This window comes from Lutjanus erythropterus, chromosome 9 (assembly GCF_056507025.1).
Source record: "Lutjanus erythropterus isolate fLutEry1 chromosome 9, fLutEry1.hap2, whole genome shotgun sequence".
In the NCBI taxonomy this organism is placed as follows: Eukaryota; Metazoa; Chordata; class Actinopteri; order Lutjaniformes; family Lutjanidae; genus Lutjanus; species Lutjanus erythropterus.
In genome coordinates, this window is record NC_139325.1 from 9,406,876 (window position 1) to 9,432,275 (window position 25,400).

A 25,400-nucleotide genomic window follows, 5' to 3' on the forward strand; every position below is an offset into this window, starting at 1 on the left:
AGTAATCAGTATTAACTAAAATTCAAGGTGAGGTCCTTAAATGTCTTGTTTTGCCTAAAACCCAAAGATATTCAGTTTACTGTCATAGAGGAGTAAAGAAACCAGAAAATATTCATTTAAGAAGCTGAACTCAAAGAATTTTGACTTTCTTTTCCTAAAAAATGACTCAAACCGATTAATCAATTATCAGAACAGTTAATGATTAATTTAGTACTTGATTAATAATCTATTATTTGATTAATTGCTGCAGCTCTTCAGCCCTCCATCAAATAATCCGACATATCCCTTTAACATTATCACAGCTACTAACATACATTAAACCCTCATATTTTGTAAGATACTCTTATAAAGCAGCACTGTAATGCCCTTTTTTCCTTTTTTGATGACCAAATGAAGAAATTTGGCAAAAAGAGAGGGTTGGTATGACTAAGAAGTGGTTCTTGGAGCTGGCGACAGGTCCTGGAGCTGGTCCTTTTTTTTTTTTTTTTGAAAAACTTTTCAATCCGCTTCCAGACTGGTTATTTCTGCCTGCCCACTCTCCCCAAGGAGGCACAACAACCTCCTATATGCACTCCTGTTACACAGAGAGATGGAGCAGTCATATTAGTGGACACATAAAAAAAAAAGAAGCTCACAGCTATAGAATATTTCTAGTAACACCTGCATATTGTCTAGACGACTTAAAAATAGTTAAAGGCGATGAATATGTGGCTTCCAGGTAGTGATTCATGTGTTTGCTCACCTCAAGGCGATGTTCTTGCCCAGTCCTCTCTTGTGTTCAGTGTTTCTCAGGCTGAGGGACAGGTTGGGGATAAGAACTTGAACGGCAGCGGGATCTAAAACAGCCACCGTCTCCAGGACGCTGTATACCTGCCTGTCGTACACTCCCTCATTCTCCTCCACAAACGACCTGGGAGCATTGGGATTACACAAACGGTAAAAGCCGTGAAGGATAAAATAGGCCCTAATGTGATATAGATAGCTTTACTCTCTGCCTACGGTGCCTATATCAGGCTTTGTGCATCCCCTGAACGTCACACAGCTCTAATACAGGTGCAGATATTTATAGCTAGACATTATTGTCAATTACCGCAAGACAGTGATCATCTGGTCACACGGTCCCTCTGTAGATGCAGCAGCACATCGCTCCACCACAAGCTGTAAGGCATCTGTGCTCGTCTTCCTCACTGCACAGAAAAAAAAAACAACCCACAGTGATTACCACAAACACAAACCTGATTGTCAAAATGTGTTCTTTTCTGTATAATTTGCCCGAAAGTGAGGATTGATGAAAATTGTTAACATCAAGGATGTGTTTGCAACCATCTTGCTGATAGTAAGCACTATGATTATAGCATTTATTGAGCTGATATTGAAGTGAAATCACAACAAATGCAGGCCAGCTCAGATTTAAGAGGAACATGGCGTGAGCATCGGGGAATGTAGAGGCCCTCTCCTGGAAAACTTAACTGACACATCTTCCTTTTTATTCATGAACAAGTAGAGTAAACTGGTATTACTCAGAGAACTTATTTAGATAAGTGAAAGTTCTCTTTCACAGCATTCAATTTGGCTCCTCTGCTGGGAAATGCTCACTCCCAGATTGCTAGACAAGGATATTCTGCAGACCAATCTGGGCCACATTAGGTGAGCCAAAAGGATGCCCTCTATATCAAACTTTGGAAGGCATTCACACACACACACGAACACACACGCTGTAGAAAAACTAATCTTTATAAGCTTCAGATTATCTTGTGTGAATATGCACAAGCGTGATCTTACCCTGCGGTTCGTTGACCAGCATCACGCAGCGCAGCAGAGAGGGGAGGGGCAGAGTGAGGAGGGCGGGGTCCGAGTCACTGTTTCGCCTCAGAAGCTCCAAGAGGAACATCAGGACTGATGCGAGCCGGGGCGGAGGGGCGTAACCTTTGAACTGCAGGAAGCTCTCACTGTAAAATAGGACAGGGACATTCCCAAAACTGTTCAGTTCTGAAGAAGCATCACACAGTTTGAAATCTGAAATATAATTTTTAGAGAAACATGATGTTAGACAGGAAATCAGATCAACAAGAATATGGTGAGGAAGATTAAAATCGAGTCAAGTAAATAATGCTGTCCAACTTACAGCGAGTGAACTTGATCAGATGGAGGGCAATAAGTAACTTAAGTAATTTGTTCCTAACTAACATAATTTTTTAAGAGAGCCTTGTTTCTGTAAAAGCACTGGCCAGTTTACTTATGTGTAATTCCCAACAGTATCCGTTTTCCTACCAAACCTTGTTCTTTTTGAGGATACTGATTTAAAAAGTGTGCTGCAGATCATATAAAATGCGCCGCTTCTCAGCCTCGTTCTTTATACTCTTGTCATCCCTGTTGACTGCTTTGATGAGGAGGAACAGAAACATCAAGAATGTCAGCATTGATTTTGACCAAAGAAAGTATGTTGGATGTGAAGCAACTGCACAAAACTTTGTGACAATGTCTCTTAGCCTGTTCACTGACGCACGGAGCAGATTAAGACATCCTCACTGGAAGAAACTGAAACAATCTGATGCTCGCTCGCTCATTCACATGGCTTCCAGTTAGAAGACGGTGTCAGTCAACCCTATACTGTTGTATGAAACATGTTTCACACACTGATTTGCTGGACAGGAATCATATCCAAACACAATCTTTATATGAAATTGATGTCAGAGCCAAGTAGATGGAGGGCCACGACTTTCAAACAACATCCTAGTTCTAGACGACTTACCAGAGCACCTCCAGGATGGTCTTCCTCAGCGCTGCTCCCCGGGTGGTTGGGTTAGCCTCACAGGCACTCAGAAGCACTGGGTGGTTAGCAATGATGCCCATGGACGGTGAGCCTGGAAGGAAATGGTCCAGATATCTGCGGGTAACAGAGCGGAGCTGCTGCTTCAGGTAAACACCCTGAGACTGAGACACGCCAGAAGCCACTGAGAGACCCTGCAGGAGAATAAAATTCAGAATGTGAACAAATTACAGGCAAGAGTGCTAAAAGAGATTTGATTAGGGCTTCAGGTTCGGTGTTTGTGATTCAGTATAAGGTATGATTGTCCTAACCTGTAGGTATAGAGGCAGGCTGTCCCTGAGGGCTTTGTCCTGCTGTGTGAGATTGTGAGGAAGTAGCAGTCCATCCACAATGCGAAAGAGCAGCTGCGTGGCTTTAGATGTGGCCAGCAGGGGGCTCCAGTGCTTCACTATGCACCCTGAATCAAACAGAGACACTCACTGAGGGAGATACTCAAATTCAATGACTCCTCACCATATCTGTCTCAGAAATAAAGTAGTCCTGAAGCTTCAACTATGGTATAATGTGTGTGAAGTTTATGGACCTACCAACAGCCCAGTAGGCCAGCTGCAGCCCCTCTTGCTTCTTGCTGACCAGAGAGGGTTTAATGTGTTTCAGGATGTCACCGATGTAGTCCAGGGCCCTGGTCACCATGGCTGAACGCTCAGACAAAACCTGCAATCCACTGTACACACTGCCGACAGCCTGACACCACGAGAGAGCAGATAAGAAAAGAAATTTATGGAAATACTTTCATGTAAATACAGGCTGCTGTAGTAGCAGTAGAGCAGATATGACAGTGATATGCTAATGCTAAACATACATCACATATGGTGCGGACTTGAGTAAAGGCGTAGGGATGAATTTGACTAAGATATGCTGAGTACTATAGCACTTATATGCATAGGCTGAGGAAAAGTGGACATCTCAGGGACATTAAAGTGTAAATCATAGACATTCAAGAGAAACTCCACTTCTTCTACTGCAGCTGACAGCAGGCAATGTCCGACAATCCAAGACTAATTTGCTCCACATACATGGGGTTTTCCTTTGTTGACACCATTAATACACCACGGCGTACCTTGACAAACAACTCCAGGGCTGAAGTTGGCTCTAGCCTGCTGGCGGTGGGCTGGAGCCCCGCTCTCTGCAAAAGACCGTCCACCTCAGGAAGCTTCAGCACAAGCCGGGTCAGTTCACACAACTGCTCCTCCACGGCCCTGCCTGGAAGCAACGCAGGCACAAACACAACGAGACAAACAGGTCAATGTAACAAGACTAATATTTTTCTTTCTCTGTTCAATTTAGAGCAGAGTTTGAATCATTGAGGGTGGAAACGTTTCTAAAATACGCTTCCAGTGCTAAAAAATTGGACACAGGATATGTATTGTGATCTTTCTCTCAACTTTGGTTCAGGGTTGAAGGAGTTAAATAAATTCTGGTTCAAACTATACACCATTGTGCTTTCATCACCTACAATGATCTGATGTGTGATACTAGCTGCAATATATATTTGGATATACCTGGAAAGAGAGTGCATGTCATTTGCAAAACTCCTTGATAGCTCTTGTCTCACCCACAGGGTTGATCAAACTCTCCGTCACATTCTCCTTTACTGTCTGGGATACACCTCTCTGAATTCCATGATGTGCCAAAAATAGCGAGCAAGCAAAACTTTATTTATATAGCGCAGTTCACTCAAGGTGGAAGCACAACGTGTGGCACAGAGTGTGAGCTAGCATGGAAGCTGCAGCCACAAAGACTATGTAGATAGTGTAAGGATAAAACATTAGCAGTAAGTAAGCACAAATAAAATAAACATAAATAGTACATGTGAGTTAAAAAGCATTAAGAAAATTTGAATAAAAATAAAATTAATGAGGACCAGCAACCAACCAGTAAAAGTTAAACCACATTAAAACCATTAAAAAGTAAATAAAATACAAAATAATGATAAAATACATGTACACAATCTAAGTAAATTTTGCCTGGTGAACAGTAGATGGTTATTTATTTATTACATTGTAGATGCAGTGGTGTTACCTGTTCTGCTGTCAGACCCGTCTGGGTTTTTGTGAAGGTGCTGCTGTAGAACACAGCGGAACCAGGCCCTCACTGACAGGCTTTGTGCCGAACCCGACACAACAACAGCAGAATCACTGCTTAGTGAGGACACCAGCTCACTGGGAAAAAAAACAAGAAGCAAGCAGAGACAGAGAATCATGTAGTTACCGAATCCAATATGTAACTTCATGTATCAACCAATACTGAGTGCTGACATGATACCAGTGCATTAAAAAAAGGAGAGAAGACAGCATGACCTGGCTCTGGTTAAACCCTTTATAAAACATGAACAAATACATACAGAGGATGAATACCATATAATATGACTTCATCATCCTGGGAGAAAATGGTGTGAAAAAATCATGTGGTATCTGATAGTGCATACAGATACCAGCATTTTTAGGCCAAATCAGAGGCATTTTCTCAAACTGGTAATTGGATGCACTGTTGATGAGGCTATGAAGAAATATTAAGGATTCAGTGCCAAGTTTGTTCACATACTGTACATAAGCACACATTAATGTCATTGTTAATATTCACATTTTATTCCTCACTGTGCTGCCTGAAGAAAGAGAAAATACTTTATAGTCTACCCTGAAATATTTTCTATTTCTCTCTCCTAACCCTTTTTTTTTTTTTACTATAAAACGTTTATACCAAGTCATAAATCTTGATCTAGAACATGAATAAACATCAAAATCCACTCCACAAATTCATTTTCATCAGATTTATTCTAAGTTGACATCCACTTTTTAATGATGAGCCAAGAAGGATAGAAGGAGGCGAACATTTCTGTCCAAGGTGTAGTAATTTAATAACATTTTTGCATGAATGAAAGCATTACTTCATTTCATAAATGATACTGCTAACAGCTTAAACAGTAGAGAACGGAGACTTGGCAGGCTGATACTTCTAAACAACAAATACGAGGAGTGTCCTTGTACTGGCTTTATATTCTGGTGTAGCACCTTAATATCACTTGGCACTGTCTGAAGAGGACCTTTGAGGGTGAAATAGTCACGTTGTTTTGTACCCTTGAGTGTAATTTTGAAGATGCACTACACTTTGTATTCTGTTTAGAAGCATAGGTGCAATTTCTTCATTAAAACCTATTTTGATAACGCCAAGGACGCTCACTGTCTAATTTATTAATTAGATGCCACCAACTCTACCTACAGGACTCATTGCAAAACAATTTTGTCAAGTGGTGTCTACCATGATGAAGCTTGATAGCTGACAGGCACAGAAGTGTACATCATCCCCGGCGTCTGACTGACCTGATGTTTTCCCATCAGCAGTGATGAGATAGAAATGATATGTGATGGAGGAATAGATCTCAGAGGCTAACCGTACCTGTTTTGGAGCAGATGGGGAAGGTAGCGAGTCACCAGAAGTGGGTGAACCATGTCGTCCCAGCCGAAGCATTGCATGATGGACTGGACTGGGTTGGGCTGAAGATCTTGGGGGGCAGAGCTGGGCAGATCAAAGGCCAACAGGGTGAAGCCTGAGGAAGATGAAATCATTTAATTTTTGTTTTAATTACTTGAAAGATGAAACATGTATGACAAAGTGCAGTGTAACAGAGTGGAGAAAGGAGCTTTAAAACCTGGTTCCCCTCATTTCAAAGTCAATGGGAATGTGGTTACATGCCTGAAATAAACTCCAAGGATCACACAAGCTTAAGAGATTTTCATGTTTTGGTCTACAACATAAAATAGGTCAGTAAATACTTGCGGTGATCTGGATCAATGCATAGATTCAATTTTCATTATCCAATATTATCAAGGCAAAGTGAAAATATCGATCTATATCATTATCTTAACGGTTCTCCTTTATTTTGAAATTTCCATGGCAGGTCTGTGTCACAACAATCTAGAAGAGTTCAGTGATAAAATGTTTTAATCACAATTACATAAATGTAACTGATTGTGTAAATATCATATTATTGCCCAAAGAATCAATATAATATCGTATTGTGATTAAACGTGTGATTTACACCCCGAGTAAATACCCCACTTGTGAATTTTGAAGCTTTTACATGTCTTTAAAAAGGCCATTGCAAACAAGTGGCTAAATGAGACTAAAGAGGATATCAGGGACATGCAGCGGTTCTCAATCTGGGGCATGGGACCCCCAAGGGGTCAAGAAATTTCATGTGCCAGATGGTGGTGGAGAATAAAACATAATATTGTGGCAAGCAGCCACACAACATAATGTTCTGTTTGGACACAAAACTGTCTCATGTTGGTGCTTCTGTGCCACAGTATTGTGCTTGCAGCCAGTTTTGTGAGCTATGACATGGAAAGACTACTGCGGAGCAAATGGCTTCTCAAAAAGTATTCCTGCTCAAGACTCTCAAGGTCTCAAGGTGAGTCACCTGAAACCCTGGCGGCAGCAACATCAACTGAGAAATGCAAGGCTCCGAGATTCCACCAAGCTTCAGAAATATCACCCTGACTTTGTGCACTTTGGATTTTTTGTGGGTGTTACGAACACCAACCTGATTATTCTGAGGGACTGACTTACTGGTGGTAATATGAAGTTATTTATTTATAGCCTAATGTAAACTGTTTTACTTCTGGTGACTGTATTTACACTTCAAAAAACATAAAAGTGGATTTTGTTTGAAGATTATCTCGCTGAACACAACATGTAAGTATCATAAACTTTTGTTTGTTAGAGTTTATTTTCTGCATTAATCCAAAATGTAATGGAAAAATTCTATTGGCTTTTTATGTAGGGAACCAGAGTGACGCTAACTTCCAGTTTGGCCTACAAAAATGTCCTCTCTGCAACACTCTGTAAGTGTAAGGATGTGTCCAGACATATTCATCTTGAGGCTTCTTTTTAACCATGTTCTCTGAATCTTTATATCCCTAAATTATCCCCCTCCCTAACTACTAATGTTCTTCTCACTGCCAAACTGCCATTCAAAATCTCTGCCTTCATCTAAAATGGTGGCATTAACTCAAAATGATCAGTATCAGCCGTCACAAATCCATTTTGGTTGAACTCTTGTCTGAAAGTCTCTCTGGCTGTCCTCCACCAGCCCTTTCTTCCCTCCACTCAGTGTCTTCTTCCTCCCAGTGGGCGTTACTGACCTGCAGCTGCATCTGCCAGCTGTGTTGGAGGGGTCTGAGAGAGGCGTAGGCTGCGCAGGAAGGGGAAGAAGTGCGCCCAGAGTGCTGCTGCTACCGCTAGGTGTCGCTCTTTCACCACACTGGTGGTAGCAGGAGCCCAAGCCGAGGTGGGTGCTGACTGGACACCGCGCTGATGGACCCGTCTGGAAGGACACAGACACACATGCACAAAGAAGGCAGATAAACAAATCTATCCGATGCAAAAATCCAAACATAGCGCTCCCTCTTGTGTACAACACCCACACCCTCCAACTCCGCCCTCTACTTTCTCAAATCCTTCTGCTCCCCCGTTTCTCTCTTTCACTCCTTCTTCATGTGTTTTTCCTCTCCTCTCTCCTGGGGGATTACTGTGTGCGGTGGTGCGCTGCAGAGAGGAGCAGAGCAGGGTGGAGGTAGAGGTGGGGAAGGAGAGGAGGATATTATAGGCATAGAGTGGAGCCTAATGCTGATCCCCTGTACACAGACTATACTTTGGCTCTTTTGGCTCATCCCTGGCCCTGGCCCCAGCCGCTACACCAGCCCCATAGTGGCTGGCATTAGCCCAGATAAGCAGCTGAAGGAGCTGTAATCTCATTTAGACTGGAGATGATCCTCCTGTCCCCCTCGTTCGCCCGGATGGGGGGTGTGTGGGGAAGTGGGGTTGAGGTGTGCTGGAGAAAAGGAAAGGATAGAGGAGCTAGAAACGCCACCCCCCTTTCTACACCTTCCATCCCATCCTCAACCACGCACTCTGGTCTGCTACTACGATACACACACACACATGCACACACACACACACCTCAGCAGTGCCTTCCCTTCCAGCAAGGTTGCATCTAATCCAGAGAGAGCTGAGACAATCGATTAGAGTCTGAATTCATTAGCCTCGTTACTACTGCGGAATGGGCCTTTCACACCCATCAACCCTCATTGTACAAGACATCGTCAGAGACCCCACTTAATCCTCCTCACTGCGGCTTCGTACAATGTGTACACACAAACACACACCAACACACTATTAGGGACCCTGTTTAACCCTTCCCCTAGCTGCAGCCAACAAACAGGCACATAAAATCAGATACGGCATCCTAATAATGATAGAGACACATCAAACACACACCCAAACACAAACTGAACTTACTCCATACTGGACACGCATCTCTATCAAGAAGTATAGGTGTTACTGTTACTAAATGTCTCATAAGTAACCTAACAGTAGTTGTCCTTGACTTTGAAAAGAAAGGCTCAATATCCGGTAAAAGGTCTTAATGCCCACAAAGGAAAACGCTTCACAGGGAGGCTTTTATTTTTTCAAGCCAAGGAGATGGGGATTAATTGTTTGTACCGAAAACAGATCCAACATGGTGTGCCAGTGCCAGCTCACCTCATCAACCAGCGACACCCCCAACCCCCTCCCACAGCAGAGGGTCATGGGAAGGAATAAAACTGAGGAATTATGCCTGGGACTGGCTCCTTGCCTCAGCACCATGGCGATGGCTATCAAGAGTGAATGTTCGGACTCTCCACTGCCTCAGCCATTGGCAGAATAATTCTCTTAATGTGTGCAGATTCCACACGGCTCTCAGTAGACATAATGATGCACAGGCTAAATTTGCCAGGCCACATAATTGCCCATTAATTGTGTCACAGAAAAGGCATTAATCACAAAGAGATACCGAGAATTGCCAGGCCGAAGAATTATGTTTAATTTGGCGGGACGGATTTGAAAGAGAGAGCATGGTATTTTTTTATTTGGTTAAATGGGTCAGCGTGGTCCGGGCCATAACACAGAGGGCCTCTGGGAGTTCTCTTCTTCTCTCTCTCCTTGGCCATTAATGTGCAAATGTGTGCCCTCCAACCCCGAGATCTGAGATGGGAAGTTTGGGAATTAGCAAAGCTAACGAGATATCATGTTATGGGAGCCGGGCACTGAAATAAGAGAGGAGCACACGTGGGCTAGTGTTTCACTTTTGATACGTGGGCAGGTTTATAGGTTAGTGTGTGCAGGGTGGAGAGGGTGGAACGTAGACACTGGAGAATTTAGGCAATCATACACCTACATGAATCAGTGAGGAGGGCTTGGCAACACTTAACTTCACAATGAGCTTATTCTTTTATTTTAGCGCGTTTATTAATCATTTTATAAGAAGTAGAAATATAAAGAGGCAGCAGTACTGTCAGTTCTTGGTAAAACTCCACATAAACAAAGTATATGTCTAGGAGTGTAAAAACTATTCCAGAAATCACATGCATATTGAGAAATTTAGTGTACTACATTTGGCATTGAATGCTTGCTCAGATTTGTAATCTTCTTTACTTAAATCTGCAGTGCTGGACTTTTACATATAAATGATTATCTGTTACATTCAAGCCCTTGCCAAACAAGGTCACACAATGCTTATTAAACATGAGGAAAATCTCTGTATTTGCAGTACACTGGAGTTTTTAAAAATCTGGTGTATGTCGTGACATTCCAACACTGGTGTACCAGCTGTGATGCATTTTAAGTCAACCAGGGATGATTGGTTTGCCAGAATTAAAGGGGTGAGAGCAACCATAGTGACTGTTAGCGCCTGACTCTACAGAACGGTTCAGGATCTTTTGGCTCATTGTCTTGGTTTTCTGGCTTGCGGCTTCACCGTTGTTGTTCAGTCGTCCTGCTATCAGCAGTGTCGTTACCCGCAGCTGCAGGCAGCCCGTTTCTGCAAAAACACTCAAGAGAAATCCATGGTAGGCCACCTGTCCAGCACCAAATGACAGATGTACAACTTTAGTGACTGGCTGGTAAACACAGGGGGTCACTTAGCATGGGCATACACAATATGGATATTTTTCAGCCGATACTGGCAACCAATAACTGCCTGCTTCTCATTTCCGATACCAATAGGATAACTGATCATTTAAAATTTTTGCATTTAAAAAAGAAGTTCATATAAGTTCATAGGACTAACTAACTAAAATGTTCACTTACTTGTTTTTGGAAAAAAATTGCAATGTACTTTGGATTTTATAGAGAAATTTGCCAAGGAACTGCTTTGACAATCTGTCTTTGACAATTTATCGGCTAATATATGCGATAACATATGCTACAGACCACTGTAGCTGGATAGGCCATTATCGGTCACTAATTTATCTGTCCTGATAGTAACTGTGCATTTCTAATTTAGCAGCTAGAGCCAGATGTTTTCCTCAGGGGTTGGTGAATACTAAAATAGAGGACAGTTTTGAGTTTACACTGGGCAGGTAGCCAGACACATGAGTCTTTACAGTGTACTGTAGTGTGTCTAGTGTGGTGAGAAAAAATGAAACTTGTTTTGTTGATGGTGAAATTTCTCTCAACTTCTGTTCCATACTTGTGACAAATAATAAATTGAATTGAACTGAGTTGTTGAAGCTGCCCCCGACACCACATTCAACTGTGAATCAACATTAAAAGCTCACACTTCAGTCCTCCAGTCTCACCTGATTTGTATCTACTGTCGCTTCTGTTCCCGCCTCCACCTCCTCACATAAACAGACACTGTTCCAGCCGTGGCTCTCTGACCTTCAGCTGGGGTCGATCGTGTAACGAACACCCGTGTCCTACAGCTGAACTCGTCCTGACGCCCTCCTGACCATAGTCTCTCAACACGCCCACAGCACTGCCGCCGTCCCCATGACGACAGGAAGGTCCATGGAGGGTCCCTTGGGCCTGTAACTCTACTCAGAGCTCCACCAGCACCTGGTGAGGGTGACCTGGGGGGCACTAGGTCTACTGAGACCAACAGGGGCCTCAACGCAACACAGGGTCTTTACAGACACTCAGTCCTGCTGACAGCACAATCCACCTATTGTCAGAATGAGAAGTGAGTGGACTCTGGGCCGGGTTGGGACAAGCAGAAGAGATCACTCTCCTCTGCTGTAGCCACTTATCAGATTTTAATAAAAGCTTAGCTTGGCCTTGGCCAGAAAACATTTGTCTGAATGTGTCCACTATCTGTGAGGGAGCAGCTATCGGTGAAAGAGAAGAATGAGAGAAACTGAGAAAAAGTAAGAGATACGTGGGAGCTGGTGAGTATTTACACCAGATGTCTCACCTGAGCTGGGCGAGGACGATCTGTAGGAAGCCCAGGGCAGAATTCAACTCTGACACACGGCAAGCAGGCAACAACCAATCAAAGCCTTCGTTTAGCAGCTTTTCCTCGGATAGGCTGAGACTGTTGCTTGTTTCAAACACCTCAGCCACACCCTCCAGGTATGAGCCAAGGGGACCCCAGAGGGCGAGTTTGCGGGAGAGCTCTGTGTTCTTATTGTAGAACTCTTTGGCCGTCTCATTAAAGGAGGAGGCCAGCCAGCTCGCTTGTGCACCAACATCCAGACCCCTCTCCTGGAAAAATATGTCAAATGATGTCAAAAAATCTTGTATGTCTGTGCCTGGTTGCATAAAAGGCTACGGTTTCCCTTAAATTTTAATCTATGGATGCTTTAGGAAAAAATAAGTTGCATAAAATCACTACAGGGATTTTCTTAGGATGTTGTAAAACTCTTAAGTGTTTGCCCTTAGCTACCTAAGTATGCATTACTAGAAGGTCATCAGTGACCGTTGTCTTCTGAAAACAGGGGACTCATAGGACTCTCTTATAAGTGAAATAATTTGTGGAACATAAGACAATGGCTGAATTCATGGTGACTGAAGACTGGACAGTAGCACAACTTTGCAGCTAGCTAGCCAAATGTTAACATAACTCTGTCTCATATATTTACGTTAGCTGCACTGCTTGATTTATCTCCTCCCATTGATGTCTGGCTCTCCTTTCTTGCTGTCATTGTAATATTTTTATGTTTCTTCATGATTTCATCTATGATTCATTACACAGCAGAGTTCTTGCATTGATTGTGGCAGTTACTTCTTGTCACAACTTTGGATCATGTGCTTTCCATATTCGTCAGTGAAAGAAACATTCTCATCTTCTGTCCAGTTTGCCTTTCTTTTTTTGTATTGTTTTTGCTGTCTGATTTGGAGAAGCTTACTAGAAGGCTAGCTAAGTGTGTTAGCTTAGTGTACTGGCCACAGTATAAACACTCAGTCAAGGAGACAACCTAAAAGGCCGTATGCAACGCTCTTAAACAAACCTCTTAGCCTGGGGAAATAGTTTGCTTAAGGGACAGAGGAAGCTCAAAGTGGTTTATGCAACCGGGCACTGGCAACAATACACTTCCAAAAGACATTTCCGATTAACAAACGTACCTGGAACAACAACAGCAGTGATAGCTGCCCCCTCCAGACCAGGGTGCGGTGTCCAGGGGGGCAGTTAGCAGGAAGGAAGCCCAGCAGCTCACAGGCTCTACTGGCCACGTCCTCCAGCTCTACTTGCCTGGCCACCACCAGAAACAGCAGCAGGAAGTTCATGAGGCCTGCCTCCGACAGCTCCTGCATCTTCTTCGAGGAGAACTTGGAGTAAATCCTGGAAACATAGGAGAACAACAGAGGGAAGGTTTCTGCAGGATTCAACATGCTAAATCTGAGACTTTGTAAGACTTTAAGACCATTATGGATGTAATTTAAGACCTATTTTATGTAGAGTCCATGTTGGTTTTGTTGTGTAGTTGTTCCAGCTTGATCAACAGAAACTTTTCACAAAAACACCTCTAAAATTGAGACTGAAATTAATGCAACTGTGTAAAAGTGCCATTAAATTAATAATTTAATCAATTATAAGGCCTGTCAAAGTCACACTTAAGACATTCTAATTTCTGAGTAAATTAAACAGCCTCTGTGTGTGTGTGTATGTGTAATAACAGGGAGGTCTAGCAGAGGAGCAAGTCAGGATTCTAATTCTGATTATTGGACTTTTGGATGGTCAGCTAGAAGATAAAAGTGAGTCAGTAATCAATACCAGTGTTTGCGCTTTACAGTATCACTTAATCTAAGGCAAGAGAATGGTTAAATTGTGTTTTTATTCAATTCAAATGTTTCTTCACTTCCACTGACCAACTCTTCAGCAGTGATTTGTTCTTCTGAAACCCCTTGACTTTAAATGCTGACTAACTGAACTTTCCACCCCCACTGAGCACCACACCACCTGCCTCCATCACCCTCTCAGCTCCAGGGGAGAGGCTGGGCTGCCCGGCCTCTCTGTGTGTGTGTGTGTGTGTGTGTGTGTGTGTGTGTGTGTGTGTGTGTGTGTGTGTGTGTGTGTGTGTGTGTGTGTGTGTGTGTGTGTGTGTGTGTGTGTGAGTGAGAGAGAGAGAGAGAGAGAGAGAGAGAGAGAGAGAGAGAGAGAGAGAGAGAGAGAGGAAGAAAAAGCAGGAGAGAGGGAGTAAGCAGGATCTAACAGCGTGCTGGGTGGTTCTCTCACCCAGCGCGCTGTTAGATCCTGCGGGCACTGTGGAGAAATGCCTTTAAAGATCATGTTAAATGTCAGAGACACTCAGACACACAGCAGTAGGCGCTTGGTCCCTCTCTCTACAGCCAAACCAATTTACTGCAACACCAGAGAGAGATCAATAAAACCACACACACACATGCATTGCCACACATCCAGCTCGCTGTTTGCTCGCCTGGCAGGAAAACACAGAAGGCTGGAGCCCCCTCCCTTTTACACCCCACCTCCCAAACACAGATGCAGCCCACACAGGTGAGTAGAGCTGCTGTTCGGGTCAAAACACAAACAGTGAGCATCCCGAGACAAACTCGGTGTAAGAAGTATGACTGATATGAAGGAGTGGAGAAAAACGAGAGGGGAACTGAGAAAGACCAGGTTAACACTGAAATCAGCTTAGTTACACCCACAGAGGCCGATAAAAGGAGAAGGTGGCCAAGCATGCAGTCGGAGTGTGAGGGGAGGGAGATTTAAATAGATGAATGGCTAATATGTAACAGGGATATAAGCAGCGCACTGGGAGGCAGCAGTGGGGATTTTCTGTGTTCTCCCAACCTGTCTGTCTGTTTGTTTATTCCGGACAGCTTTTTTTTCCGGAGGCGAGCAGATGCTCCTAACTCCCGGCGTTGGAGATCAACATGCTTGCAGTCGATCCCATTAATGCGGTCGTCGCGGGTGTCCCGCAGAGCCCGGCCAGGAGTAGGAATGCTGCCGAAACGTTGTAGCGATACAGTCGGCACGCCTCACGCCTCCTGAGGGGGGGAGGAGGTAGTGGTGAGGGAGGTGGAGTGAGGGGTGGGGGGGGGGTGGGGGAATCTGGACCTGTCCCAGCCCAGCCTGGCTGCTGCCAGACTGCCTACCACCCACATCTCCCCCACTCCCCGCCGCCCGAGCTCCCCTCTCTATCCGTGTTGGAAACCAACACAGCTTCGTTAAGGCGAATTAACCGCCACGCTTGTTAGCTAATTAGCCCCCATGTCTGCAGTGCTACTGAGCACATTCCAGACAGAGGGAAGTCATTAGGCGGATTTATCTACGGCTGCCTCTCTCTGGCGCCCAGCCGGCCTGGGATATAGGATGGTCCAGCGCTCGGTTCTGATGCGCACATTAGCTTGTGATCTTTCCTCTCCTTTTTCTTACTTTCCCTCACAAAGACACACTCTCCCTCCATCCAATGGCCTCACACACACTCTGAAACCATGTCACTGCTCTAGGGAGCAGGTGCAGTGTGTATGTGTGTGTGTGTACGTGTGTGTATCAGTAGGAGGCTCCTTGGCTCTGGTCTGTGCTGAAGAGCAGGTGGTTGACTCCTGAGACACCTGCTCCACTGGGGGGCCTGAGTAAATATCAAAGACGCACTGGGAGACTGCAGTGCACCTGGCACGCACACAAACAAGACTGAAATGCATGCTAGTGTGCAAACACACATGTTGTTTGTGTATTCATGCAAGTATGCACCTACATACACACACACAAATCCAAACACATCACACATTAGCAGATCAAGGGGAAAAGGGAATCCTACAAAGCCTAGTCCTGATTACTAATCATTTCTCACAGCTTCTACTCCATGTTTCCCCTTTTATCTTCTCTTCCTCCAGAAAACTGCATACTATATGGTGTGGCGTCAACTGGCCGTGAGACCTACTTTTCATGGTGGAAGTGAGCGTGAAGGAGTAAGAACTGCAAAGCCTCGCAGCCTTGTATCCATCCTTACCTTCCTTTGATCTGTCTCTGTGGGACTCCACCAGCCCTGTCCTGGGCGAGGCACAGGGCCAGCACTCGGAGGAAGATGTGGAAGGAGTTGGCTGAGCGGTAGAGATGGGTGTGTCCTGGAGAGTGGAGGTGAGAGGGGGAGCAGCAGCTGCGGACCTGCTCCAACAGAGCCAGGGGCGTCTTGTACAAAGTTCCCATGCCAGACATCACAAGCCAGGGCACAGTGAATGAAGCACTCTGGGGTGGAAGGACAGAATATAATGTAACTGTACAGGTCTTGGTGAAAACCTTAAGGAAAATGTACTGCGTGACCAATTAGAACAATCTTTTAAATAACATGACAAAGAATTACAAGTGTGTTGTAAATAAAAAGCAACTAATATCTAAAAGATCACAGCAATAACCCCTTTTTTCATATACATAGTATAACTATGACAATGACAGCAACAAAACATTCTAGACAAAGTAATGAAATCATATAAATATCTCTAAAAGTGGCGTTAGAGCTGCAATGATTAGTCCATTTCTCAATTGGAAGAAAATTAGTTTTATATATTTTGATAACTGATTAATCGTTTCAGTAATTTTTTAAGCAAATATACCAAACATTTGCTGGTTCCAGTGTTTTAAATGTAAGAATTTATACTTTTCTTCATCATTTATGATAGTAAATGAAAAGTCTTTGAGGTTTGGACTGTTGATTGGACAAAGGAGGCAATTTGAAGATGTCAATTTGAGCTCTGGGGAATTATGATAAGCAATTCACACTATGTTTTTTTTAACATTTTATAGACTAAACCAGAGGTTTTCAAAGTGGGAGGTGGGCCTCCAGGGAGGCTATAAACAGTTTTAGGAGAAGCTCAGTGAATAAAATTTAAGAAATATTCCATTACTTATTACATTAATTATCAAAAGGAGATCACACAGAATAGCCTAAATGTGTGTGATTTTGGTTTAATAGACAGTTCAGAGGTACAATATTGGGGAATTCTGCTGTTTTTACCACTTACCCACTAGTGATAAACTAATTAATACCTTTAGATACACCTTTTTTATTTAGTGCAGTCTGAAGTTAGGTGAAACAACCATATTAGGCTGTCCTGGCTCAATTGTTGAGTGTATATGGGATCATAAAAATAATCATCTAATAGACAGCCAGGAACTGAGTGAAACAAAGGAAGTAATCTGAGGGGGAAGCCTTTTTCCAAACTTTGTCCGAGGGGAGGCCCACAGTGTCAAACTAAACAATTTATCAAGAAACTAATTGGCAGATTATTCGATAATTAAAACAACTGTTAGTTGAAGGACTAGTGGACGGTGAATTTATAATATCAAACGAAATCATAGGTGGTACATATGCTTAGAATGAGGCCACATATCAAATTTGAACAACTTTCATCATCTGTATTACACCATCAATCATCACAGCATTTCATTTCTTTGTTTCCTCTGAAGGTTTGTTTCTCACCAGATTCTTGCTGTAGTAGTCCCAGAGGGTGGAGACAGCGCTGGTGCTCGGTTCCCACAGCAGACAGAGACTGAGACAGCAGTGGACATGCATCCTGACTTGCTCCTCTGCTAGACCTCCCTGTTATTACACATACACACACACACGCAGAGGCTGTTTAATTTACTCAGAAAATATGAAAACATTTGTACAATTGTGCAACTAGAAACTAGAAGCAGTGCTGACCTTGGGGTTACAGGTTAACTTGAGCAGCTCTTCCACAAAAGTCCAATTATCGCCCAGATGTTTCTGTGAGTGCAGATAAAACAAGATCATACATTTTAAAACAATATTACACAACACTTATTCATATCTTTTTACATCATACTTTAAATATGGGAACAACTGCTCAAAAGTCACTGTCACCTGCATTCATATTTAAGACTAACGTAGACAAGATCTGCTATCAGAGCACCTGCTCTGGATAATGTGGAGACTCTGTCACCGTCATTCTCAGACACATTTCTATGAAAAGTCATATGTAATTTTTCTCTTTTCACTAATGTGTCTAGTTTCTGCACCATTTTTCATTAAAGTGTCAAGACAAATTAATTCTCAAGACTTATTTTAGAACTGCAGAAGCCTCTTGGATGAGAGGCAGAATGTCTCCAATTCTACAACTTCTGTGATGAAGTTTTGGATGAATTAAATTCACCTGCATGCTTTTTTTAAGTAAAAAAATGAGTTATTATTAAATTATTAGCAAAACTGAACTTCTTTAAGACTTTCAAGATATTTATGGCTAGACAAAGCCATGTCATTAAATATGAGACCAAATGTCTGTAACAGCACCATGTAAAAACATTTCAAATTCCCAGACTTTCAACTTAGAAATGCTTCCAAATTATTCTGCAGTGCAACACGCTTGGGGTATCAATATTGAAACTCTCCATCTCTTACCTCGTTCTGGAGTGTCCCGTTACGACTGTACTGCCCTAACACTGCTAAATGAGTGACCAGCCACCATGTGAATCCCAGAGGGTCCTTACAGTGTGTGGGGAGGCCACTGAACTGCTCTGCTGCTGGCTTCCCTGAAACCAGAGGCCTCAATAACGAGTTCATGTAGCCCCAGAAAGACTAGAAGGAACCACACATTGGTTAATGTAATATAGACAGCTGTATTTTACTGTGTGAATGCGAACATGTGTGTAGTTGCATTACCTGGGTGTGCAATACTTTATTCCTGTGCTCCAGAAGGTGCATGAGCAGGACCCACAGCTCTTTGGTGCAGGAGCAAAAGTAATGATGGCTGCTTAGTGCTTCGGTAGGCCTCACCTAGAAATTAAAAGGGGCCATTTAATATAGTAAGCTCCCCAACTGCAGCTCTGTTCTACATAAATGCAAAAGGTCTATCACTGACTTGAAGATAAGACAATAAATTTGATTAAATTTTGTGACAATGTAATACAGAATTCTGCATGCAGAATCTGGTTAATTATTATTAATAATATCCAGTGCTGATTCTACTTAAGAGGCTTTTATGCCCTAAAAAGGAAAAAAAAATCTGGGTGAAACATTTTGTGGGAATGTCAGAAGCCAAATTCATATTCTGTATTTGCCACCCACAGCTTCAGCCGAGTATTAATGTAGTACCAGCATGGTAACGATCATATTCAGGTATTTTCCATCTAAAAAAAAAAACAACCTAGAAAAACCACTGGTACACCTCAACAGTGAGATGTAATGAGTTGTGGCCAGCCGCCCACCTTGCTGTATTTGCCCATGGCCAGACCAGTGAGGTCACACAGCAGACTGCACAGGTGCTCTTCAAACAGACTGGTATCAGTCAGGTTCTCTCCCGTCAGGTTCACAAACTGGTGGGCGTACACCACCTGGCCTGAAGAGAGGAAAACGTAAAATTACAAAAAGCCTGTTTGCATGATAATGACTCACGATGAGCTGCAAGTCAGAGGATTATTGCCCACTGTGCTCGTTGTTAGATGTCACATACCAGCCACTGTGTGAACCTTTAAACTGTCTTGTATTTTGTTTCTGCTGGTAATATCTATTTAAATCAGTCTGTTGCAGGGATTGCACACATACCTTGCATTTTGTGGCCAAGGAGGTGAAGGATTTCCAAGACTGACCAGTGGATGTCAAGACGAAGGTGTAACAAGTGCCAAGAAGGAGGAAAAATCTGTGGGAGGAATACAGAGAGCCATGTTCAGTGTCAATAGTAGAATAATCAACTGGAAATATTTTCTAAAGTTACACTAATGATGTGATAGGAACTCTGAGGTCATATGAATCATTCCTTATGTCTATTTATTTTATTTCTTTTGCTTTGTTAAGCTTGGTTACATTTATGCCATCCACACTTTTGCTGCACCTCTTTCAAATCTCCTTTACAACAGTGTCTGATGCCTATGTATCACACACAAACCTTTCCCTGGTTAGACATAGTGAAGGCACTCTGAACACTGGCAGGCAGGTCTTTGAGTCGTCCTATGAGGAGGGTGATGCCAAACAGCTCCTCCAGAACAGCAGAGGGGAGCTGAGCCTCCAGCTCCTCATAGGGATGTGAGTGACCTGCATCCAGAGAGCTGGATGGTTCCAGGTACCTGAACAGATACAAAAGAACATGAAAGTCTAAAAAATCAAACACAGTAAAAGCAGAAGAACATATGACATTATAACACAGATAAAAGCATTTAAATTAACAGCACCAGTGTTGACATTAAATACGCTTAATTACCTGTGCAAGAAGACTTTGACATACTGAAGAAATGAAACACACTGCTGTCTGAGGTCTTCTGCTTCATAGTGGAGGTTGCCTGCTTGACCTACAACACATGAGGGATGTTGTGGGCAGTATTCCTAAATCTTATGTAAAACACACCCACTGTATGAGATGTCAGACATGACTCAAACACTAGAATTAAGCTCAACAATCTCTTCACAGTAAACTCATTCGTTGGAACAGCTGATTATGGCTCACTTCAGCAAAGCACACTATTAAAAACATATTTAAACCTTCAACATTTTGAAATACACTTTAGTTTAAAAATAATTTTCACTTTGTTCTTAATGCAAGTAAATGGATGGAATGTGACCCCTTTAAGCTCAATATGTAGTGTTATTCTTTATTCACATTGCAGACCTCAGTACAGCATAAAATTGAACTGAACGTTCAGGGGAGGGCCCCTGGTTGCAGAGGGCCCAATTCCCAAATGACAGGTTTAAACTATACTTTATCTTGTAACTGTATGCTGTATGTGTATGGTCTTTGGTTAGCAAGATGTCTAAGGGCAAATGTTGCCTTGCTCAAAGCAATTTTGCTGGCTGACACTGTGGCTCAATGGTTAGAACAACTGCCCTTCAATTTAAAGGTCTTGGATTCAACCCAAATTTCAGCCAACATGATTTCATGTTCATCATTTGGAGCATAGGGGAGTATACTCAACTTTTCTCACAATGTTTCTCCTGTATAGATATTAGGGACTTAAAAATTACTCAAGCTTACCAAAGTCATGAGAGCTGGACTGCACCAGGGTCTCCAGCCTGAAAACCTTTTGTCTGAAATAAGACATAAACCATTTAAGACCAGTAAAGTGTACATGTGAATGAAACATGATTCAATTTCTAAACTGCTGGAAAAGGACTTTCAGATTAGGGTGACTGTTGCAACATGAATCACAAGTAAAACAGTGCTTATTTTAAAATCAAACTTCACTAAGATCTGTTTCACATCATGGCTTACCTGAACAGACCAAATAGTAGCTTTGTAGACTCCACCAGTGCTGTCTCTGTTACCCAGGGGAAGCCAAAGATCTCCACAGTGTCTGTCTCATACTCTGCCGGGGCCGGGTCAAGACGTAACAGCAGCCTAACAGAGTGGATGCAGTCACATAAGTTAAGACTCTATTTACTAAGGTTATTCAGCCACTGAGACTTCTGCTGCCACACTGTTACAAGGCAGTGACTAGGATTTCAGTTGTTGTGCTCGAAGCTTCAAAAATTGACCTTTGAAACACAACAGTAATGTTGTAGAAAAATGGCCCAGTTGCTCAGGATAATTCACAGATGTCAACACTTTTCAATTGCACTATTTCTCTTGGACAAAATGTGTAGAGTGAAAACTTTTTTGTGTGTGAAAGAGGTGATTGGATAGTGGGTGACCGTACCGTTTCAGGGAGCCTCTAGCAGCATATCCGTCTGTAGAGAGTGCTCCAGTGGGGTCCTCCTTTGTTTCAGAACAGCAGAAACATGGCGGTCGTGCTGGAATCAGCTCACAGAGGCTGTCTGTTGCGAAGGGAGAAACTGGTGGGGTGAGGGATTGGCTGAAGTCGTCCGCCATGCTACAGTATCACCTTCAATGACAAAAACATGTTGAGACAATAAAAGATTGTTACACAAAACACAGGCAACATGTTGCAGGTCTTGCAAATTTGGCAGGTCTGTCAACATAGACAACATAGCAAGCTACTTCACAATACAACTTATAAGGCAGAAGTGTGTAAGATTGCATGCAGCACTTAAGATATGATAGAACTTTACTAATGCCTAAGGAAATCCTTGTGCCAGATTGCTCCAAAATTACAGCAACATAACAACAACATCAACAATAGAGCAACAAATAAGTGAAATATAAACATTTTTTAACTGTCTGATGATAAAGTGTATATGGAGTAAATGCAAAGGAACAATTCCTTATAGAATAACCATGGAAGTAGATAAATTAAATACAAAAGTAGCTAAGTAGAAAAATTAGTAATGGAAATTACACTGAAAGTAATACTGGCAATTGTTTTGAGAGGTAGTAAAAAAGTTATATTGCAACAGATAATGAATGTAAGACATCACATGATTTTGAATGTAAATGTAGACGATAATAACAAAAGACAGTGACAATAAATATTGAACAGTGCATTAAAACACGACATTAAACGTTTTAGAAAAAATGTTATTGCACATATAGCCCATAATATCAAACTCTGCACATGATAAAGAACATTATAGCCCCTAATATCGAAAAGGTATATTTCACATGCTTAAAACTTAAAACGTCAATTCAAATAAAGTGTGTGTGTTTCAAGGTAAATGAAGGAACATCATGTTCGCCTTAACTAACTCTCTAGTTAATAATATCCATCAACATATATTAGATATATTATTATCTTTATTTATCATCTTTGCTAGTATCTGCTTAAAATGTTGAATATAGTTGGCATTGAAATGCCACTGAAATAGCAGCGTTTCTAAAGTCGAAACTAAACCCAGCAGCGCCTCCAGAAACACACAGTTAATTAAAACAGTGACAAACCTTGTATTTCGATGTCTTGTATGCTATTATTTTCCGTAAATTTAAGGCAAATTATGAAGATTACACTTCTGACATGGCTCTGTTGTTTGGGTTTCCTGTCAATCCCGCGCGTCCGCAGCACGCATGCGCAAGATTGCTCAGTGTTCGATGATTGGTCCGAAGTTTCACAGTGGGAGTGGTCTTGTCGTGTCGCTCGACGGACAACTAGAGTCGTGTCCACAAGAGATCCCTAAAGCAGCGAAAGCTCTCGCGAGAGAAACTATTTTAATCGAAAACGTGACCTATCTCTATCTCTAACCAAGCGATGCCTGTCTCTAAACCTGACCCGATTTGTAACCGTTTTGCAACCTTTCAAAGCATGAGTCGTTTGTAAAAGAATGAGACAATGTGTACAAATCTCGCGAGATTTTCACAAATGATGGGTTCCTTTCTAGACACGACCGCAATATTTCTCCAGGTGGAGGAGTGCTGCTGTCCTGTTTGCAGTAGTGCAGCTCTCTGGGTTGTTTAACCGTTGTTATTTCTTCAGAGGTTTGTAAAAAAAAACACATTAAATGTCTTCCAGCTACCAGTGACAGCGCTGAGCTCGCTTTTAACCTGACGAGACTTAAAGTTGTTGTGCATAAATGTGTATTTCGTCGAATTTGGAGTTCCAGTCGTACTTTAATTTACACCAAAACTACCAGATATAGGCCTTAAGGGAAACAGACTCGACGAGTCCTGTTCATTGTTTAAAATGTCTAAATTACTATCATTAAAACATCTTTTAGCATACTCTTTTGTTGCTATTGAAAGGGATTTTATGCACAAAGCCAGAGTACCTGCTCGATCCCATGACTTTTCTAACAGGCTGTGTCAAAGTGACTTAGTGTCCCCCTCACTGTCACTGCAGGGGTCCCGCCCAAATTAATACAAAATAATGCAGCAGTTTAAGTAGAATTTTATCCACGCTAACCCTAATTTCCATATGCAGATCTGTCTCTCCCAACAGTCCCTCTCGCCATCACACCATTTCTTGCATTCTAATGCATTCTCACATCTTTACAAAATCCCCCCTTCCGCCACACGCCGTGGATGTGCTCGTTTTGTCGACTTACAGTTCGTTATATCTGCACGTTTGACGTGTCAAGCCGGGAGATGCACGACGGATGCGGTGTTTTGCATGCTCTAATTTGCACGTTTTATTACCGGGAGTCAGTGGAGACAATAAAAATGGACGCGTCGGGAGATTTTTGTCTTGAAGCATCGACCTCCCGCTCTGCTTTCAACAGGAGGCAGTCCGTCTGTGTGAAGGCTCTGTCGCCTGGATGGGAAAGGTAAATGCTTTTTTTTTTCCTGTTCCTACGCTACAAACCCATTCAATCCTTTCTCAGCACTGTAGTACACGGAGGGAGTGAGATTTGAACCTGTTTCACCCCCCCTCCCCTACCCTCGCCCTCAGATGTTGCCTCGTTTCCAGGTTTTGATGCACTGTCTGGACCAGGTTGGATATTCTTGTCTGTGAAAATCACAATTTAGCATTTAGGAGTGCACTTACAATTTGATGACTGGAAACTTAATTCAGATCATTCTATGGATGCACTTACCAGTAATTCACCTCATCCATATGTATTATCACCAAAACATGAAAGGATTTAATGTCTGTAATTAATGCAATGGGACTTGATTATGGTATGGTACAACATAGTGTTATAATTACTTGCAGCCTTTTGAGGCTTCCTGACAAACTTAATGGGCCGTGTGTAAAGAAATACTGTAGCTAACATATGTGTAACTACTGACAGACTGACCTACAGCAGAGGCAACATCTGTAAAAGATGGTCAAAAATATACACTGAGGGCCTGGTACATCTGAATGGAATGCAACCATTGTTAAAGGGAAAATCCCCCACTTTTTATGGGGACATAAACTCTGTGTTTAAGGTACATGTATTTAATTGATGCAATAATCTCCTCAGTGCATGATATATTGACTGGGAAAGTGGAGTTCTGCTGCAAAATCTGTTGTTTTTCCTGCATCCAGTGATGTCACAGTGATGTACTTGGTGTTAAGGAAAAACTATAGTCACTTTCAGCTTGGATTTCTAGTCATGGCCCCTGGGTAGCCAGCTGCCAGATGATTATTTTTGTCTGTGTTTTGGCCAACCAAGTAATAGCTGTCTGTAAGGCTGCACAATTAATTCAAATATTATCAAATATGCAAAATGGTCAAGTACTATATCCAAATCGCAGAAGCTGCAAGTGCGACAAAAACATTATTATAATGAAATACTGTAGTGCTGTAGAGATGCCCTGGCCCATAATCTTGTTCTTGAGGTGTAAGAAAACCTATTTGTTTGGTACAGGCCACCAAAAATGTCATATCATCATGGTTTTAATAGTTTTTTCCATATCATGCAGCCCTAGCTATAGGCTAGGATGGTGATACATGGCACCATGGGTGTGGGTAACAGAAGCTCACGTGCAATGCATCCTGGTATGTGTAGGCAGTGCAGGCACAGCTCTGTGAGCAGGATAACTCAGTTTTCTTGGTCAGTATAGCTCACACAAAGGAATTTATTGC

The 25,400-nt window shown here is 42.5% G+C and overlaps 2 protein-coding genes across 2 annotated transcripts in view; one reads left to right on the forward strand and one right to left on the reverse strand.

The window, feature by feature from the left end:
• Positions 1 to 277: 277 nt before the first annotated feature.
• mms22l (MMS22-like, DNA repair protein) lies at positions 278 to 23,202 on the reverse strand. Its single transcript, XM_084726092.1, has 26 exons — positions 22,838 to 23,202; positions 21,699 to 21,884; positions 21,275 to 21,400; positions 21,038 to 21,090; positions 20,270 to 20,357; positions 19,958 to 20,135; positions 19,618 to 19,711; positions 19,281 to 19,411; positions 18,736 to 18,849; positions 18,475 to 18,651; positions 17,761 to 17,823; positions 17,536 to 17,655; positions 16,069 to 16,304; positions 13,217 to 13,433; positions 12,066 to 12,355; positions 7,975 to 8,156; positions 6,227 to 6,377; positions 4,853 to 4,992; positions 3,891 to 4,033; positions 3,358 to 3,514; positions 3,082 to 3,227; positions 2,753 to 2,964; positions 1,783 to 1,949; positions 1,091 to 1,187; positions 743 to 910; positions 278 to 574 (listed from the first exon to the last, which is right to left on the reverse strand). The coding sequence occupies exons 2-26, from the start codon at positions 21,869 to 21,871 to the stop codon at positions 499 to 501; spliced, it is 3,699 nt and encodes a 1,232-aa protein (XP_084582218.1). The 5' UTR covers positions 21,872 to 21,884; positions 22,838 to 23,202; the 3' UTR covers positions 278 to 498.
• A 256-nt stretch (positions 23,203 to 23,458) lies between these two features.
• LOC146321064 (furin-like protease kpc-1) overlaps positions 23,459 to 25,400 on the forward strand; it is a 248,404-nt gene continuing 246,462 nt past the window's right edge. The window contains exon 1 of the mRNA XM_084726094.1: positions 23,459 to 24,153. The gene's annotated coding sequence lies outside the window, so the exon portion shown is untranslated. The remainder of the gene's footprint in view (positions 24,154 to 25,400) is intronic.